This window comes from Malaclemys terrapin, chromosome 6 (assembly GCF_027887155.1).
Source record: "Malaclemys terrapin pileata isolate rMalTer1 chromosome 6, rMalTer1.hap1, whole genome shotgun sequence".
NCBI classification, from domain to species: domain Eukaryota; kingdom Metazoa; phylum Chordata; order Testudines; family Emydidae; genus Malaclemys; species Malaclemys terrapin.
In genome coordinates, this window is record NC_071510.1 from 35,129,344 (window position 1) to 35,145,195 (window position 15,852).

The 15,852-nt window shown below is 39.0% G+C and overlaps 1 protein-coding gene across 1 annotated transcript in view; it reads left to right on the top strand.

Moving 5' to 3' along the window:
• The window catches only part of LOC128839481 (guanine nucleotide-binding protein subunit alpha-14), a 50,806-nt gene extending 41,900 nt beyond the window's left edge, over nt 1–8,906 (top strand). Inside the window, exons 5-7 of the mRNA XM_054032520.1 lie at nt 3,935–4,064; nt 6,369–6,522; nt 8,133–8,906. Coding sequence (XP_053888495.1) covers nt 3,935–4,064; nt 6,369–6,522; nt 8,133–8,323 — 475 coding nt within the window. The 3' untranslated portion in view covers nt 8,324–8,906. The remainder of the gene's footprint in view (nt 1–3,934; nt 4,065–6,368; nt 6,523–8,132) is intronic.
• The last annotated feature ends 6,946 nt before the right edge of the window (nt 8,907–15,852 follow it).

Below are 15,852 nucleotides of genomic sequence, written 5' to 3' on the forward strand. Positions count from 1 at the left end.
TATCTTCTCTTATGCTCCCCCTTGTGCCTTCCTCTATCCTCTGGGGGCCCAGGTTTTTCGCTGTCTCCATCATCACCTCCCCTCTCTCTATTGGACTAGCTGCGCTTCTCTTCTTCCTCACCGTCCCACCTTCCGTCACCAGCTGCTGCCCCTCCACCTCGTTATCCAAACACCCGAACGTGTTCCTGAGTTCTATTCCCCCCTCACTGGCCCTCCTTTTCCTTCCTTGGCCTGCTTCTCACAGTCACATGCTTCCACTTCCCTTGTTCTCCCCCTTCCATTCCCCTCTCACTGTCGTCTACCTCTGCCTCCTCCTGCACCCTAGAGCATTCCCCTTCATCCCCGCCTTGCCTGTCCTCCATCAGCTGCTCAAACCCCCGCCTAAACTCCACCAGGGTATCTACCTGCATCTCCAGCCCCTTAATCTTTTCCTCCAGTAACACTATAAGGCGACACTTCATACAAACATACCTTTGTTCCAGGTCCCCTGCTAGGACTATATACATACCACAGCTTCCACATGCGGCCATCTGCATTCTGTCGGCTGCTGCTGCTTGGCTCATGGCTGCTGCAGTCTCTGCCCTCAGCACCTGGGGACACAGAGCACACAACACACCGCGCCCTCCTCCCTCTCCCTTAACCTCCCCCTGCAAACTCCCTCTTAAACTCCCCTGTTAGCCGCCCTGTTTGCTGCCTCCGGTGCCGCTGCTCGCAGCTGACCCACTTAGTCTGTGATGATATTGATTTGTCCCGTCTGAATAAAAAGACATTGTCCTAACAACATCTAACGCTTGAAGTCATTTTTTGTTAGGGAGGAGGAAAGAAAACCATGAAAAGTTTTACATCCACCAATCCATTTAAGATACCACCATGGGCAGAAACTTTGGATGAAGACTGTCCTTGTGATAAAGTTGATACAGCAGGCCCACCCTGAAAGCTTGAATCGTTACTGTCCTTGTAGCTGATGTGATGGCTACCAACAAGGCAGTCTTCATCAATTGCTGGTAAAGAAAAAGTAGCCAAATAGAGTACCCATTAGTTCTCTGAACACCAAACTGAGGTTCTATGACTGGAATAGTTCCCATCATGTTTGAGCTGCTTACGAAGTCTCAGGCATAGTTATACCACAAGATGGGCAACTGAGGCTCCACCATCTTGTATCATGTACTGGAGTACCTGTATGATTGCAGGCCCGACACAAAGGGCCTGTACCAGGAGATCTCCTGAACAGAAGAAACCCTCTCACTATACTAAACGGGGAGGAGGGCTGAACGGCAAAGAAAACTTATTAGTATGCTAACTAAAACATTACACTTGGAAAGCGAAACTAGTTTCTCACTAGAGCAAGGAATGAGGACACTGCAATGTTCTGACTTGCAGCCAGGAGTGGTAAGAAGGAACAGAGTTGCAGCTGCCTTAGCCCTTATGCTCTCCACTATGGGAAGTGAGGGGGCATGAAGGGCACCAGCAGAGCATCAGATGAATCTGATCTCTTGCGCATGGGGTGCCAGAGCACCAAAAGTAAAATCTGTGTGGAGAATCGCTTGAAGAAAAAAAGGGTTATTAGTATGATTGTAGTGCTTATTCCACAATGTGGTGTGTGCACCTTTCTGTGACGCATCAGATACTAGTTATGGCAAGAAACAGGATTAGATGGGCCACAGGTCTGCTAATGTAGATCAATTCTTATGTTCCTTTATAACATGCACATCTGCATCAGTGCATTGGTCCTTCCACCAAAGCAGCATCATATCAAAATGTATGCTGGCTCTTCAGCTTTACAAAAAAATCCTTGTTATTTTCAACACAGAACCAACTACATTGCACACGACACTCTAATGCACAACCCTCAACTCTGACATATTAATTGTGATTAATCACACTGTTAAACAATAGAATACCAATTGAAATGTATTAAATATTTTTGGATATTTTTCTACATTTTCAAATATATTGATTTCTATTACAACACAGAATACAAAGTGTACAGTGCTCACTTTATATTATTTTTTATTACAAATATTTGCACTGTACAAATGATAATAGTATTTTGCACTACAGTACTTGTATGAGGTGAACTGAAATCTCTTTATCATGGAAGTGTAACTTACAAATGTAGAATTTTTTTGTTACATAACTGCACTCAAAAACAAAACACTGTAAAACCTTAGAACCTACAAATCCACTCAGTCCTACTTCTTGTTCAGCTAATTGCTAAGACAAACAAGTTTGTGTACATTTATGGGAGATAATGCTGCCGCTTTCTTATTTACAATATCACCTGAAAGTGAGAACTGCAAGGTATTTAGATGCCAGATATGCTAAACATTTGTATGCCCCTTCCCTGCCACCACTGCAGAGGACATGCTGCTGATACGTATTCAAAAAAGCGTTAATTAAATTTGTGACACAATTCTCCCCCAAGGAGTTCAATGTCTCCTGTTCTGTTTTACCTGCATTTTGCCATATATTTCATGTTATAGAAGTCTCGGATGATGACCCAGCACATGTTCGTGTTATGAACACTTCCACAGCAGATTTGACTAAACACAAAATGTACCAATGTGAGATTTCTAAAAATAGCTACAGTACTTGACCCAAGGTTTAAGAATCTGAAGTACCATTCAAAATCTGAGAGGAATGAGGTGTGGAGCATGCTTTCAGAAGTCTTAAAAGAACAACGCTCAGATGCGGAAACTACAGAACCCAAACCACCAAAAAAGAAAATCAAATTTCTGCTGGTGGCATCTGACTCAGATGATGAAAGTGAACATGTGTCGGTCTGCGCTGCTTTGGATTGTGGTTGAAGTATGAAGGGGCAAATGAATCTTTAGGGCATATGGCATATAAATATCTTGTGATGCCGGTTACAATAGTACCAGGTGAACACCTTGTTCTCACTCACTTTTAGGTGACATTGTAAACAAGAAGTGGGCAGCATTGTCTTCTGCAAATTGTAACTAAATTTGTTTGTCTGAGTGATCGGCTGAAGTAGGACTGAGTGGACTTGTTGGCTCTTCAACTTTCATGATAGTCTGCACTACAGTACTTATATTAGGTGAATTGAAAAATACTATTTCTTTTGTTTTTTACAGTGCAAATATTTATAATAAAAAATAAACTGAGCACTGTACACTTTGTATTGTGTTGTAATAGAAATCAATATATTTGAAAATGTAGAAAATATTTAAATAAATGGTATTCTGTTATTGTTTAACAGAGCAATTAATATTTTTAATCACTTGCCAGCCCTAATTTGATCTAACTGACGTTGGAGAGAATTAAAGTTGTATGTGATTAGGAGAAACTGGAAGTATGCATTATCCGATTTTGTGTGTCCGAACTAAGTTTGATGTGGAGGTAGGACGTCTGTGTGCATGTTTTGGTTATTCGTTTGGTCGTAATATGTGAGCAGAGATTGCTGTGAATGTAAATGTTGGTGTAACACCTAATTTTCTTGATTTTTTTTATTTTAAGTGATTGTGTTGAGAGGAACTGCACTTGAGCAATTCTGAGTATTGGATCTGGAACATTTTATCCCTGATGGTATTAAATATGCAGTTATGGGAGATAAACATTTAGTTTTAGTCACTTTCATATAGAAGGGACCTACATAATTCTACATCCCCTCCTCAAGAGCTGCATTCAGAAAGTTGAAGCAGATTATGATGGTAGCTTTCATATATAATGGCCTGCTCAATTCATTCTGACCTATGCTGGTATTTGTGATCCTTCAGCAAGTGAATTAACTTAAAAAAATATGTTAAATAGCTTCCATATTAGAAGTAGCTACACCTTTTATGGGTCTAGTGATTCCTGAAAAAATGGTCTACCAAGTGTCTTGGGTTCTACTGGTTGACTGCTTCTCTGTACACATTTACTACATATATTTAAATGATACAAAATCATTGTGCTGTTTGTTTCTGTTTAACAGAATGGTGGATGTAGGTGGCCAGAGGTCTGAAAGAAGGAAATGGATTCACTGTTTTGAAAGTGTTACCTCCATCATTTTCTTAGTTGCACTAAGTGAATACGACCAGGTCCTGGCTGAATGTGACAATGAGGTAAGGAATGAGCAGATCTTGATTAGGTGAAGAAAAAAGAGGCTTGTATTTCTGTGGGGGGGGGAGAGGGGAGGAACCCACTAGTGCTTTATAAATGCATGTATTACTAAGAGTTTGCCCCTACAAAGTTGGAAGTGCAGCATTATCAGTCTATAAAGTTGTATGAAATTCAGTGTCACAGTGACTCTATTCTAATGTATACTGTGGGACAAAATTGTGGCTCTTGAGCTACAGGCTTGCAGGGCCTTACAGCTTCCGCACAACCCAGAAGGACCTCATGAAGAGCTTCTAACTGCTGCAGGAATCTTCGTTTTGCCTTACTCTTTCAGTGACAACCGCTTTTCACACATTAATATTAAAAAAACAAAATTATAGAAATATCTAATATAGAAACAAAATGTCTAAAATAAAGGCTATTAGACTATTGAGTTACAACCACTTCATTAATGGAACAGTCTAGTTATTGAAAGAAACCCACGTATTTGAAAGTCAGGAAGTTATAGTGCGCAGTTCAAAAAACCTAAATGTCTGAAAGTCTAGAAATACAGTACTCAAAGTATAAATACCAATCCTCCTTAACTCTGAACACTGTTCCTCAGCTGTCTCCCAACTATGGGCCACAGACCACCACTGTCCAAGAGGAAGCTGCGCATACTGTGCATAGCTGCCACTAATTATGGGCTGGAGACCTGATCCTGTCTACACTTTCATTTGCCAGCTGTGAGAGTGGGGCAACAATCTTCCACCAAAAGGAGAAGAGAAGGCAGGGAAAAGAGGCAGCTAAGATTGTTGTTAATGTACCACCATAAGTGATCTTCTCTCTTTACAAAATAGAGATTGAGTCCCTTTCCATCCATTACCTTCTGAAATGTTTTAAAGATAATTACTATCAAATATGTGGATGTTCTCTTTAAATATATACATTTCCTAATCCTTTTCTGACTTTATTAGCCTCCAGGCATCAATGTGTTCTATAGGTTAAATATGTTTTGTGAAAAACTATTTCCTAGCATCAGTTTTAGATTTTCTGACTTTCTGTTTCACGGAACAAAGAAGGTAAATAGTCTCTCTCTAATCTACCATTCATTATTTTGTATACTTCATTCATACCTCTTATTTTTCATCTCATCATATGAAGTCCTTTCCATGTCTTTATTCGCTTTCACAACCGATCTCTGAATCCTTATTTTCCCCACATATTTTTGTGAGATAGCATGACGAAGACTGAACACTATATCTTAAGTAAGGCTATGTGTTTGGATTTATATAACTATCTTCTAATTAGAACTGGTCTGAAAACTGCCAGTAAAAGTTTAATTGGAAAATGCCAATTAAAGTTGAATCTAAACTGTTTCACGAAAACATTTATGGTTCGAATTTTGGTCAAATCACAGGCAGAGTTCTGATGGAAACCTCCCTGTCTACCCTGGTTCTCTGCCAGCTCTCCTGGCAGGCTGCTGGGAACTCCAAACTTCTTCCTATGGAGCCAAGAAACCAGGGGGGCTCTTAGGGCTTTCATGCTCCTTGCCCTGGAAGCCCTCATCTGCAGGGAAGCTACACCATGCGGACTGTGCTACGCTGGGGATCCCCTGTCTTCTAGACTCCTGAGTGGGCAGTCCTGAGAATCTGGAAGGCCTGCATCCCCAGCCTGGGGAAGACTGCATGGTGGAGCTACAGATATTTGGGAGCCCCGGCAGCTGTGAATTGAAATGCTTATCAGTTTCATGCAGCTGCCATGGTTCCCGTGGAGCATGTTTTGTTTCAGAAATGAATTTTCAGTTTGTGGAAAATTTCAAACTATTGAAAATGTCCTGCTAATCAGAAATCTGTAGGTTGAACCAGCTCTAATTATAATACTTTCAGTGTTCGCTAGCCCATCCCTTATGAATTCTCACATACCTTTCTGCTCTTTGCCAAAATGTGCAGTGGCAGTCCAGAGGCTTTCATTGGGCTGGCCACAGTGATGTCCAGTAATATACATGAGTAGTTCAAATGACTTCTGATGTGCATTACCTTCCATTAAATTTTATGCATCATGCTGCCCATTCACTTAGCTTCAGGCAGGCCGATCCAAAGCCCTCTGTGTGTGTGGATATAAAATATTAAGTAGGGTAGTTAATATTTTTGCTACAACTCTGCTGGGCGGAGAAAATCTGGTAAGAGTACTTGAAAATGCACTAGTTTTAAGGATAACTTAATTTTGGATTGATGGTTGAGGTGTGAGTGATTTGATTTTTGTGTGTCCTGATCATGTATATAGTAATGCTTTAAAAATAATTGAATTTCAAATTCGTCTCCTCGTAGAATCGAATGGAAGAAAGCAAGGCCTTATTTAAAACTATCATCACATACCCATGGTTTCTGAACTCTTCAGTCATTCTGTTCTTAAACAAAAAAGATCTTCTAGAAGAGAAAATCATGTACTCCCATCTAATCAGCTATTTCCCAGAATACACAGGTGAGCTTTTATCCTAGACTGTGTTCACAGTAGTGACTTAAAATCAAATGTAAACTCTAAATATGAGTGTTAAGCTCCTTACCTTTTTCCCTTAATAGTTGCAATTTCCCTGCCTGCTTTATAAATTATTGTGTAATATATTTGAGGTAATTATTTGGCAACTAATTTTTTTTTTTTAAATTCTGCATGCCAAAATATAGACCTAGGTTGTGGTATATAAGAAGATGCAGTTTTGCTGTATTGAAAGCATTGGCCTTGATCCTGCAACATGTGGACGGACTGCTGAGCCACAGACAGCCCAATAGCAGCTAGGGCAATCTGTGTGACTATATTGTAAATTGCAAGATCAGGACCAGATACTTTTAAAAGAGCTGATTTCATGCAGCTGTAATGTTGGAAACTTTCATTTAACCTGGCGTCTGGTAACACACGTTTCTTTTTTTTGAGGTACCTGGGCACAACTGTGGCATATCAACATGATTATTATTTATTGCTAGAGTTAGAATGAGACTGGAGTCTGATTTTTAAATATTTCAGCTTTTGAATGCAAAGTTGAAAAGTGTGCATTTTGATACAGAGGAAGATAATTGGTTTTACTTATAGTATTGGGAAACTTGGGGAAATATATACCTCTTGTTCCCTTGTACTACATATTCTAAAAGTTTCCAGTACATTTTCTAGGTGTTTGCTAAATATATTGTGATATAGTTACTTTATTCTCTACTGTATAGTCATTTTCATACTGTCTAGGCATTTCACAAATAACTGAATAAAACAAAATAGTCTAAAGAAAATCCGTTGGTGCATTTTCACTTAATAGAAACATTGCTGTTACCTGTACAACTTGCTTTAAAATGGGTTCATTTGTATACTGAAATTCAGTATCTATTCAATAATCCCAAAAGAGTGACGGACCTACACTGATAATGGATTAAGAATGTGATTTAAATCATTCAGCATTTTAGATGCAGAACTGTCTGTTATAGTAAAAGGCATTAGCTTGCTAATTACATCATATTGAATCCTAAATTTAAGTTGAGAAAATTCCTTTGATTAAAATACTTACTTACAGAAAAAGTCTACCTCCCTCCTAACAAAATAAAATCCCAGGATGCAGACTGCCATAGAAACAGCTTATAATATGCAGAGCTATATCAAATTCAAAGAGCGGGAAAACTAAGTAAAATAATAATAATAATAATAAATATACTCTATCGTTCTGACAATTTATAGTCTTACATTATTTATACATTAAACATTGTTGGCACTTTGAGTATGTTTGCTTGTTTGTTTTAGGCTGCTATCATACAAAAGTAATTTGTAGGAACATTTTTGAGTGAACGTTGTACTGATGACAATGTTTTACCACAGAAGCTTATCAGAAAGTTTAATCCTAACAGTGACATTTCTACATATTATAACAAGTTTAGCCCCACTAGATATAACATTATGCAAGCATATCAACAAAAAGCTATCTCCTGCTCAAAAATAGTGTCTGCAGTAAATTATATATAGCTAGGTATTTATTTGAATGGTCTGGCTGATATTTTGTTTGAACTACATGATGTTTTATAGCCTTTAAAAATATTATCCATTATGCCTCTAAACAGGACCTAAACAAGATGTTAAAGCTGCCAGAGAATTCATTTTGAAGCTGTACCAGGACCAGAATCCAGACAAAGAGAAAGTAATCTATTCCCACTTCACCTGTGCCACAGACACAGAGAATATCCGCTTTGTCTTTGCTGCTGTCAAAGACACTATCCTACAGCTAAACCTGAGGGAGTTCAACCTGGTGTAAAGGAGAAACACTGCTTGGATCCACCTACCATCATCTACCCACCCAGCATTGACTAATAAAAACATTGCTAGTGTATTCTAAAAAATTCCACAAAAGACAGAATGACACAGATACAAATAGAGTTGTTCTTTGAAACAATTTACTTACAGAAACAGAAGTTGTTCCTGTACATTTGCTGATCTTGAAATATTTACTGAAGAGAAGTGGATTAATAGAACTTAAAGGAAGAACTTACAATGTTTACAATTTTTTAAACTATACACTTTAAATATTGTTTTTATATTTCCTTAATTTTGGCTGTGAGATTTTTTGTGACAACTGTGGTTCAAATGGTATTTAAGAAAAAATATTTTATAGAACTATATATAAATCCATTGCCATTCATCTGTTATTTTCTTAGGGTTTTTTATTGCATTTCGTAATCATGAAAATTATAGTAGGAAATTTTAACCTGAGATGCCTTAGAAATGATAAAGTGATGCTATTTTAGAATGCTAGATACTGTAAGATTTATCATTTAAGTTAGAATGAGCTATTAGCATTTTAATGAATTTTGGCCATATATTAAATTTAATAATTTAGATTTTTATGTTGGAAGTGTCTTTCGTAGGCTGATATGCCAAAAGTCTTAACATGTCTTTGATGTCATTTGGCAATAATACACAAGAGCCAAGTGTATAGTTATAAAGCACATAGCTGTCACTTCTATTAAAATGACAGTGAATTGCAAGTGCTGGGTACTGGTGTTATACTAACAAACCTTAGTGGCTAGAAAGGGCATTCAATAGCTGAGGTTTCTAGGCTCTAGGTGGTTCCTCCAAAAGCCCTCTGCCATAGGAAGAATAAGACTGTCATCCTTGAGGATACAGGTACAGGTGCATGTGCTGAACTGGCCACTAAATGGGGGTGGGTGGGTGTGTACACAAAAAAACTGTATTCCTTACCACAGCTCCTGTATTTGGGTTTTACAAGCAGGTGTAGGAGGCATACTTAACACCTTAACCACACCATATTACTCTCAGAGGATTTTCAGACCGCTAGAGAATTCTCACCAGCTTCTGCTACAGTAACAGTATCTATTTAAGATACATGCACTGTCTGACAGTCAATTCTATCAGTGATGAACAATCTCAAACGATTCAACCCTCTCATTATGTCTGAAAGTCATCAATACTGTGGCACACTCCATTATATCTGCTAGACTTTTGCTAGTCACCGAAGTGTACCTTGAAATAGATCCAACAATACCACTGTTATGGCTAGTGAATACTCCTTAATAAAACTTTCATATTGACTTTTAGGATTAATCCAACTCCTCAGGATTTGACAAGATTTTTCCTCTTCTGCATGTAAAATCAACACCTTCCACCAGCCCACGAAAGGATCAGCTTCTCTTTGGGGCTGTGTGTTAGCACAGTGAGGCCCTCATTCTAATTTAGACTCGTGGATGCTCAACTCCAGCTGAGAGTCATAACCACCTTCTTAGTGCATAGTAGAATGCTCCCTAAACAATGCCAAAACCCACACACCTAAAGGGGGAGGGCTGATATCTACAGACTTAAAACAACAAGTATCACCTCCATGCCAACCCAAAAAACCCCCCTGGGCTATTATCTATTATTTCTGGGGAATGCTACCATAACCTCTAAAGCTGGCTAAGATCTCCCTCTGCAACAGGTATGATCATCCATTCCCAAATGAATGAGTACTATAGGTTTCTTTATAAGTAAGAACTGACACCTGGTCATGAGGGGAATACGCATCCTATGAAAGAACAAGAGACCCTAATGAGTGGATCAAAATGGTTTGTTTCTTTAATGTTCGAGCAAGACCCAGTGCAGCATCCCCGTGTTCCTTTAAAAACACACAAGAATTGACTCCATAATCACGAGTTGGAAAAACAAACATGCAGCTGTACCCAGGCCTCCCCGCCCATGTAGGTGAAATTATTTATCAGCAGCAAACATGCCTGGGGCTGAATCCAACAAGGACAAAAACAACATACAATGTTGCTCTTAATAGCTAGCACAGTCATTCATGCACAGCAAGTATGGGTTGGAGTTGTGAATATCTACAGTGGCCGAGCCTGCAGACCCTTGGACAGTTCAGCAAATTGACAGACATGACAGTGTGGAAGAGACAACAGATAGAGAAGCTACAAATCATGTATTACACACCTGGCATTGTTAACAGATACTTATCAGCTCTGGCTTGGATATTTGGTAACATAACACATGAAATCTCTGCCATGAAGCGTACACACCAATGCCATTTGCTTCCAACTACCACCACTAGCTAAGTGAATTTTAATGGCTACAGAAACCTTTTCTTTGTTAAAACTGCATCCCAGTTGACCACAAAGAGCATGCACATTCACCATCATTAAAGCATTCAACATTAACCAAATCTCACTAATTCACAACCTTGAGGAGCTGAAAGCAAAAATGTGGACTTCTAATTGTTTGTTAGACCAATAAAATATGCTCTTACTAGGGCATCACATTACTACTGTTCCCAAGAGTTGAAAGAATCACCACTAATATCCTTCAGCCTGTTTACAGCTTTATCTAGTGATATACGATGGGAGGAAAACACATAGAATGCCAAGGCCCTGGAGGCAATCCATGGGACAGCCACCTACAGACTTCTAAGAAAACCTAGTCCAGTTCATACCTATTGGAACAACTTACCTAGGGATGTAGTAGATTCTCCATCACTTAAATTTTTAATTCAAGATTGGAGGTCTTTCCAAAAAAGATGCTCTAGCTCAACCAGAAGTTATAAGCTAGCTGCAGGAATATTAGATGATCACAATGATCCCTTCTGGCTTTAAAATCTATAAATCCTACAGGAATTGTTTTCCTATCTCTCATACGCTACAAGCCATCACAAGAAGTAGGAAGGCACCTATAAAGCTGCTGCTAGCCAAGAGCTACAATTCTGCATATCAAGTTTAGCAACTGTAATTGTTACAGGATTCTTTGCACAACCTATTCTCCATCTCATTGTTATAACTTTTGTCAAAAATAGGATTTACTTTCCAGTAATGCTAAGTAAGTCAAAATAGTCGAGGTAAACCAGCAAGGAAAGGAATGCAGACTATATTTTGCTGAGTAGTGCCCCAGCATCACATGCCTGTAACTTGTTCACTTTCAAGTAAAAGAGGGTACAAAACTTTTAGATCACTGATTTATTTGCAATTAGGATAGCTAGTGGATTAACCAAAATCCATCTTTTAGACAGATTCCTACTGGCAAAAACTTCAAATGTGGGCAATGTCTCCAAAAGAAGAAGTTTGAGAGTTGGCAAATCTGCAACTTCTCCCTTTGTCCCAAAAATCTGAGTGGAACATGTTTGATGATTGCCCAGATTTAATTAGAGAATCCTAGAAAATAATCTTCAAAACTTCACCAATACATATATATAGTGTATATAATGCTGTCCCAGCAGCACTTGTATTTTAGCTATTTAGCACTTTTATGGCTTCTTGTATCACACAAAGTGAGCTTCTCACAATCAAACCAGCAGGTCCTGAGAAGGCAGAGTCTTGAGCATGAAGTTCACAGGCCACCTACCACTATTAGCTATCCCTAATATCCATGTGCTGCTCTTTACTAGCTTGTGCCACAAAGCCAGGCCTCTGTCTCAAACTCTGCCCGTGTACCTCTCAGGCCATCAGCATCAAGCTGCTGGATGACCTCCATCGGTACTTCTACTGGCCCCAACAAATCTCAGGCTCTGCATTTAAAAAAAAAAAACCTACCAGATTGTGCAATATTAGCAACAGATTTTTAAATACGTAACATGCTTAAGTGGCAAGAGGTGTTAGTGAGTTATTAGCTAATTAATTCAAATACTGAAATGCCAACATAACATTAAATACCAAACCATTTGAGTGTCATGTAACCACTACGTGGAAAATGTGGCTTTGAGAGAGGATGAAGGTACGTATAAATATATTATTTCTATATGTAAGCATAAACAACTTTTGTAAAATGTTTATTAGGACAATTGTCCTATACATGAAAAATGTAATACCAAAAAATGAAACAAAGTGTCAGATAGTAGACTGTCAGAACTAGACTTTGCATTGTGCCTTTGAATCAGTCACACATATACAACTCCCTTCTTAGCAACAAGCCCTATTTGCATTTTTCACCTACAATTATCACATTGAAAACTGAAGTTTAATTCTGTATATTTTTTTCCAAAAAAAAAAAAAAAAAAATGTTTATCCTTCAATATTGGTGAACTAGGTTAGATAAAATTGCAACATACCTGAGATTATCTTCTGATTTGCCTCTTTCCCTTTGTCCCATTATGGTATGCAGACTCTGGAGACAATCAGCTCCTCATCTCAGCCCCGTTCCTAAGTGTCCTCTCCATTAAATGTTGCAATTTATCATCAGGAGAGAGAATGTTGGACTCCAGCCTGCAGTTTAACAATGGTCAAGTGTCAATCTTGTTGAACAGCATGAAGTGTGCACTACAGCTCTGAACGTGTCATCCAATATTACTAGAACAATCTGGTTTTTAGAAATAATCTGATTTATGGAAGCTTGGGACACTCAAAGTTATAAGAACTTTTTAGCTAACAGAGCCCTGTTGGGCACAACTTCCAATAACTTGAAGTCATAGGACTTTTGTGTAAAGACCTCATGTTCAAACGCCAAGTGTGTCTCATTAATTTCTGCAACCACGTGTGATCTTACGTCTCAAAGTGTAACAGCAATTCATTTGCTGCTGTGTTCAATTCTGGAAACACTGCAGTTGGAGACAGCAGTAAGATTTTTGTACAACTGTTTCTGACAACACTTTACAACATTCTATTGTGTGACAAGAATAAAGGGATCATTGTAACTCAGTGAAGTTGGTGAGAAACACCACAAAATTATTTGTATATATGGCTGTAAGCCTTTTCTTAACTTCCTTCATATGTGCCTTTTATGTTATGCTATATCAACTAACACAACTGTAATAAATAGGTCAAAGTAAAACACTGATGACACATGCCTGAAATAAATGTACGTAGGAAAAAAGGGTAACTTACCAGTAAATAAAGTTTACTTACCTGTAAAAGGAGGTCTTCAAGATGGTTTTGTATATTCCCATGTATGGGTTATCGACAAGTGAAGATGGTTATGACTTGGTCGCCAGACCTGAGACATCCAGTGCTGCACAGGTCTCATTCTCAGATAAGCAAATGGAGTCACAGAGGTAGTGGCTGCCATAGCACCCAAGAGATCCAGAAAGAATTTTACTCTGTGGGTGGGACATGGTTGAGTCTTTCATTTTGATAAATCTCTCTTTGGGCTGAAAGCTCTCCCCTCCACTGAATCCAGTATGGGGTCTCTAAAGGGATTCCTTTGTGAAGGACAAAAGATTGTCTTTGGGTGGTTGAGAGAGAGCTCAAGGTCTGAAAAGAGACTGGTTGTGAAGATAGGGTTTAGCTGGCTCTCTCACACACAGCCTTCAGTAACCAGTCATCTAAACAGGGGTAAACAAAAATGCTCTCATTCCGCAGGTGAGCTGCTACCACAGAGTGACATTTTGTACAAACTCAGGATGCTGCTGAGAGGCCAAATGGGAGCACCATGTAATGAAAGTGGTGTCCAGCCATCATGAATCAAAGGTACTTTCTATGATTTCGATTAACTGAAATATAAAAATACGCATCCTATAGATCAAGAGTCATGAACCAATCCATGAACAAAAGCAAAGGGATTATGGTGGCCAGAGTCAATATATGGAACCAAAACATCCGAATGAACTTGTTCAAGCCTTTAAGTCTAGTATTGGCCAAACCCCACCATCCTGCTTCTGCACCAGAAAATAGTGGGAATAAAACCCCCTGACCCTCAGATATTCAGGATATCCTTGACTGCTTCTATTAGAAGCAATTTTTCCACATCTGTGATCAGATTTGCTTCATAAGAGGGGTCTGGTACAACTTGTCTGCTTTTTGGAGACCAGTTGACAAGATGGAGAAGTGGATCACACAGACCGAGCCGGCTGTAACAACCCATCAAGATGGGTAGAAAGAGACTACTCTTAGCTGTGGCAGCAATGATTTTGAATATTGAATAAGGTGGGAAATCTTTTCCACAGACACCACAGGTAGGTTCAAGGTGGACACCATGTGATATACAGCAACCTCAGAAGGAGAGGAGGTTGAAGACACCCCCACATATTCATCTGGTTCATAATCCATGTCCATCTGCTCTTGTTTAAAGAGGGAAGTTACCTCCTCATCCTCTCCCTCGGACAATACTTCAGGAATCATTGCCTGTAATCTCAGGAAATCTGGAGGAGTTGAATCCAGGGACCTCTGGTAATGTTGAATTGCAGGTAATGTTGAATTGGAGATGTTTTGCTGTGATTAATTTCTTGTACATGGTGTGGGTGTGGGTGTGTGTGGGTGGGGCAGGAGTGAGTTGAGAAGGTACTGTCTTGGGCTGAATCATTTGCCAAATATAGGTTTGTTAATCGGATTGTCTGGTTGCACAAGACTTTTCTTGAGTTTTGTCACATAGCCCTGTAACTATAATAGATTTAGGATCAGGTATATAGTTTCTTTGGATTCTTGATGTTGTCCCAAAATGCTCTTTCCATAAATCACACCAGATCAACGCAAGAGCTTTGAATTATGCCACCAAGTAGATATACTTAAATAAAGGACAGAAAATCACTCTAAGTGGAAAAAGTAGGTCACCTGTAGGATGTCACACCATGACATGATGCTCTGGCAAAGTATGAAGTTAATGATGCCTGCATTGCCTGCTGTGCCTCTTTTTTCAATATACACAATCTTGTGGAAATACATCACCCTCCAAGAGGAAAATCAGATCTTTTTACCAATGAAGCTACTACTGTTGTTAACTTTTGGTATACACAATCAAGATGCTTTTGGATTATGGAACATAGAAAATTTCATTTTTATTTAAAACCATGATGTTCTTGTAGAAAAAGTGTAATAGGAACCTGGTTTCTAAAATTGTTTTGGTGGGAAGATATTTTCCCCTTAGTTCTTTAACATTCTTCTTCCATTTTGTCTTTATGAATATGAGGGTAACCACTGGTTTGCAAGTTATAGTTTCAAAAGTATTCAGGTGGAGAAAACCTCTGAGTATTTGACTGTGGTTGGCCATGGTCAGAATGAGAAAGCTCACCCTCATCAGTAGAAGAACTATTAGCAGAGAAGTAATAACACTTATTTTTTTGGAATGCAAAGGGTGCGCATGAAGTTGGCTTAGCCTATTTACTTTTTTGTGAGTTTCTCAACAGCAATTACCAGCTGATCTGAAGAGAGGGCTCTTGCACTCTAACGCACCATCGTTTTTCCCCTTTGTTTTCAAAAAGGATGTAGCAGATTGTCCTCACTCTGAGCTGGAGACATCTCTCATAGAAACAGGCAATGGGGCAATTGTCCCCAGTTGTGGGAAATGTCCACTAAACAGCCCTGGGAGTCTAAAACAGAGTTGGTCTAAAAACAGAAAAAGTTGTCACAAAAATGTTGGCCTGTTTTTCCA